We start from the raw sequence: 4,644 nt of genomic DNA on the forward strand, positions 1-4,644 counted from the left end.
CTCTCTTCTACTCAATAGAAACCAGTTGATCCCTATTACCTCCTGGATCAAATATTAAATCCTCTCTTTGTCATTCCAGGTCCATCATAACCTCTCCTATCCGTCTTTCCAGTTTTCTTGCACCTTCCAGCCTCCCCCGTCCCTTTACAAGTACTCTGTGATTCTGTGACATTGGCCTCCTTGTTCGTTCTCAAACAAGACATTCAATCTCCTGACTCTGGGCATTTTCACTATCTATCTTCCATTCCTGGAGTTATGTCTCCTTCCTTCACTATATTCCTTAAAATTCCCAATAAAATCCCACCATCAAGTGGGAATTAACAGGAATTACCTAATGTCTTTCCCGATCTGCCTTGATTCTGGTCCTCCCTTTGTTGATTGCCTCCCATTTATCCAATCCACAGCTTTTTTTGATACATAGTTGTTTGCAAATCATCTCCATTGGACTGAGAGCTCTTTGAGAGCATGGAGTGTTGTTTGCCTTTTTTTTTTTTTTTTTTTTTTTTGCCTCCCCAGCTCTTAGCACAGTGTCTGGTACATAAGGAGTGCAGAATAAATGTTTTTTTGAATGACTGACTAAATGGCTTCAAAGGTTCATTCCACACCTAAATCTACGATATAAGATTATCCTCGATGACTGATGTACAAGCCCCAGTTACTTTTTATCATGGTCTTGTTGCCAATATGTTTTGTAAGTACTCACATAATGATCATGTGTACCATGATGTGATATTTCCTGCTCCTGGATATATTTTGTCACCTACTTCATTGATACCTTTATGGAGAACCTTTGACCCAGTCTTTCATTTGGCTCCAAATTCCTTTTTTCTTCTAGTTTAATTTGTAGAAAAAATATCAAGATGGATACAATCCATTTCTATCAGTACTGAACCCCTTTTCTGATCACTGTATTAGCACCTCACATTTAGAGTAACAAGACGTAAATTAATGGTGCCACATCGTCTAAAGCCTTTGTAATTTTTTTAAACATTTAACCCCACTGTCCTTCATTTTCTTGTTGTCATCATAGAAACAGATTGGATTGTGATGAGGGACATTTTGTATTTGCGTTATTTTATGGGTTGTCATGACCAAACAAAATATTAATCCTATTTCCGAGACCCTGCTTGAAGGTAGGTCAGATTGGTAGAATCAACTAGAAGATATGTTCCACTCCCAAAGACAAGGAGAACCCGGCAATACTTCTTCACTGGAATAAAAATGAGGAATTTTAAAGTAATTATATAGAGAAAATAATAAAAGAAAAGAAAAGTAAAAAATAAAAGAAAATAAAAATTATACATATACATATAAGCTTTGCATTTGCTTAGTGCTAAGATGTTATTTGTGAAGCTCTTAGCACAGTGACTAACAAATGGTAGGTACTGTTTAAATGCTAGCTCATATTATTATTGGTACTTATTGCTGTTCTTGCACTGTTACATTTATTGTTACTTGTCCATATTTTCTGCCCTTCTATTTCTATCTTTTAAAAAATGTAGACAACGTATATACTTTTAGAATTCTCATATATATCACTTTCACTTATCCTTGCATTCTTGTTAGACCTAAAGCTAATTGAGGGGAAGAATTATCTCTTTTTCAATTTGTATCCATAGCACCTTGGACATTATCTGGAATATAATTTGTATTTGGTAAATGCTTATTTATTAATTACCTGTTTCTTCGTATTTGCCTCTTTTATAGAATTATGATATTCTTTTATATTAATGTACCAAAATTTACATTAATGTACAAAAATTTAGATTATTTGTTGCTTTGGGATTTAATTAAAATGAATCAACTATTAATATTTTGGCAGCAGAAAGGAATATTTCTTGTTTTTAAAGATATTTTGTTTGGTTAAGTGGTTGGAGGAGTTTAGTGATTCCTCAAGCATTCTCAATTTAAGATTCAAAACAATTCTCACGATCTTTGTTGCAACAAAAATATAATATAACATTTTTTGCCTTACATCCAAGCTGTTAAATTTCATCATTTTTCTAAGCTTAAGTTGCTGAATTATAATTAAGAATAATCATTCATAATAATGATAAATTAATATATTTTATAATACCTTAAAGTTCACAATGCAATTGTTGTACTATCTCATTTGGTCCCTACAGAAACCTTGTAAAGTAGCTACTATTATTCCATTTAATAGGACAGGAAACTGAGAATGAGAGAAGTTGACTGTCTTTCCTAGGGTCACATGATTTTCTGTGGTAATTTCTCATTTTAAGTTGTCATTTTTTATTATCTTATTCTTATTTATCATATTTTGATAATGCATTGTGAAAACATTCCCACCCACCTAGGCTTTTAGGATTGAACTTGTGAATTCATTCTTTCAGCAGTTGGGTCAAAACCATGAAAAGGAGAAAAGGCTCCAGATTGCAAAGTGAACTTCTGGCATCATAACCATGTTCTTTCCTAATATTTTACTATCTTTCACATTCCAATGAAAAATTCAGGAAATACAAACCAGTCTCAGTGGGTCATCCCACTCACCTCCAGCTCAGTTATATCATAATCCAGCCCAACACACAAGTTATTCCAATGTTGCCCAAATGGAACCCCATGTTCTTCAGGAATATGCTTTAGAAATTTAACAAATCTCTGTTTCTTCTGTAGGATTTGTCAGGACTGGCCACAGTTCTTCCCAAGTCTTGGAGAAAATAATGTTTAGTGACCTGATATTGGGCATTCTCTTCCTTATTCAAATGGGAGTTGGGATCCTTGGAAATTTCTTCCTCCTGGGCCTACATAGTTACACTTTACTCATTGGTCACAGTCTGAGGCCCATAGAGTGCATTTTTGCCCACTTAGCCTTGGCCAACTCAAAAGTGCTTCTCTCCAAGGGAATCCCTCAGATGATTGTCTGTTTAGGCATCAAAAATTTCTTGAATCATGTTGGGTGTAAACTTATCCTTTATCTTCATAGTGTGGCCCGGAGTGTTTCCCTCAGCATCACCTGCCTCTTGAGTGGTTTTCAGGTCATCATCATCAGTCCCAGTAATTCCAAATGGACAGATCTCAAAATCCAAATCCCAAAGTGCATTGTCCCTTCCTGCTTCTTCTGTTGGTGCTTCTACCTGCTGATAAATTTCACTTTGCTTGGCACTATGCATAACTCAAGGTATCTGACTAATAATATAAAGATGTGGCATCTGGGATATTGTTCAGTTTCAGCTCCTGCCTCTTTTAATGCCAAACTTTTTGCAATTATCTATTCTATTCCTGATGTTATGTGTGTGGTTTTCATGATATGGTCCAGTGCCTATTTAGTGCTTCTCCTGCACAGACATCATCAGCAAGTCAAACATATTCACAGTTGTCATCTCTCTCTCAGAACTTTCCCTGAGATAAGAGCCACCTATGCTATCCTCTTACTAGTGAGCACATATGTCTGCTTTTATTCCATTAATTCTGGCTTGTCATTTTACCTCTTTAAAATTGACAAGTATCAGTCTTGGCTCGTGGCTGCCTCTGACCTCCTAGCAGCATGGTTCCCAGCCATCAGTCCTTTTGTGCTGATCTTCTGTGACTCCCAAGTCTTCAAAGGTTGGTATACTCTGTGGCATAGATGACATTGTTGTTCCCTATGCCACACTGTCCTTAACCATGCCACACTGTCCTTAACCATACCACCTGCCAGTATCCTGCCCTAACACAATGATAAACAAATGTCTTCCAGAAGCAGATAGGAGAGGGTCAAAAACACTGGAATCCTAGTATTATAATACCTAATGCTAGGAAGGACCTCTGTGATCATGTATTCAAATCCTTTCATCTTTTAGAACAGAATGTTATAATCCAGATGTTTTGTATCCTGCTTTTGGTGACACAGATTACAAATGACATAATCAGTTCTTAAATTCATGTCTCATACAAAAATTGACTGAAATTTTCTGGGTTATATGGCAAGAGGAAGTTATCCCCCAGGAGTTCAAGGACACTTCCATTGTCCATCACTATAAGGGTAAAAGAAATAGATTGTCTTGTAACAAACATGGGGTAAGGAGGTGTCTCCCTCTTAGTCATGGTGCTGATACCTAGTCTGGGAAAAGCCAAAACAGAGAAGGAAAATTATATACCAGTTTCCTTGATGAGTATTGATGCAAAAATTTTTAATAAAGTATTAGCAAAGAAATTAAAGCAATTTATCATAGGGATAATACAATATGGCCAGGTGGGAGTTATACCAGAAATGAAGGACTGGTTCAATATCAGGAAAACTATTAGCGTAATTCACAGAATTAATAACAAAACTAACAGAAACCACATGATCATCTCATTAGATGCAGAAAAAGCTTTTGACAAAATACAACACCCATTTCTATTAAAAACACTAGAAAGTATAGGAATAAATGGAGCTTTCCTTAAAATGATAAGTAGTATCTAAAATCATCAGCAAGAATTATCTGTAATGGGGATAAGCTAGAAGCCTTCCAAATAAGATCAGGGGTGAAACAAGGATGCCCATTGTCACCACTATTATTCAATATTGCACTACAAATGTTAGCTTTACCAATAAGAGAAGAAAAAGAAATTGAAGGAATTAGACTAGGTAATGAGAAAAACAAAACTCACTCTTTTCTGATATGATGATATACTTAGAGAATCCTAGAGAATCAACTAAAA

At 35.6% G+C, this 4,644-nt stretch overlaps 1 protein-coding gene across 1 annotated transcript; it reads left to right on the plus strand.

Moving 5' to 3' along the window:
* The first annotated feature begins 2,681 nt into the window (after positions 1 to 2,681).
* On the plus strand, positions 2,682 to 3,590 carry LOC114041221 (vomeronasal type-1 receptor 1-like). Its single transcript, XM_027859572.1, has one exon. The coding sequence runs from the start codon at positions 2,682 to 2,684 to the stop codon at positions 3,588 to 3,590; it is 909 nt and encodes a 302-aa protein (XP_027715373.1).
* Positions 3,591 to 4,644: the final 1,054 nt, after the last annotated feature.

This window comes from Vombatus ursinus, unplaced genomic scaffold (genome assembly GCF_900497805.2).
Source record: "Vombatus ursinus unplaced genomic scaffold, bare-nosed wombat genome assembly UNPS02014170.1, whole genome shotgun sequence".
NCBI lineage: Eukaryota > Metazoa > Chordata > Mammalia > Diprotodontia > Vombatidae > Vombatus > Vombatus ursinus.

Excerpts from the sequence above, each read along its gene's own strand:
- LOC114041221 (XM_027859572.1), top strand. The coding sequence starts at position 2,682 with ATGTTTAGTGACCTGATATTGGGCATTCTCTTCCTTATTCAAATGGGA.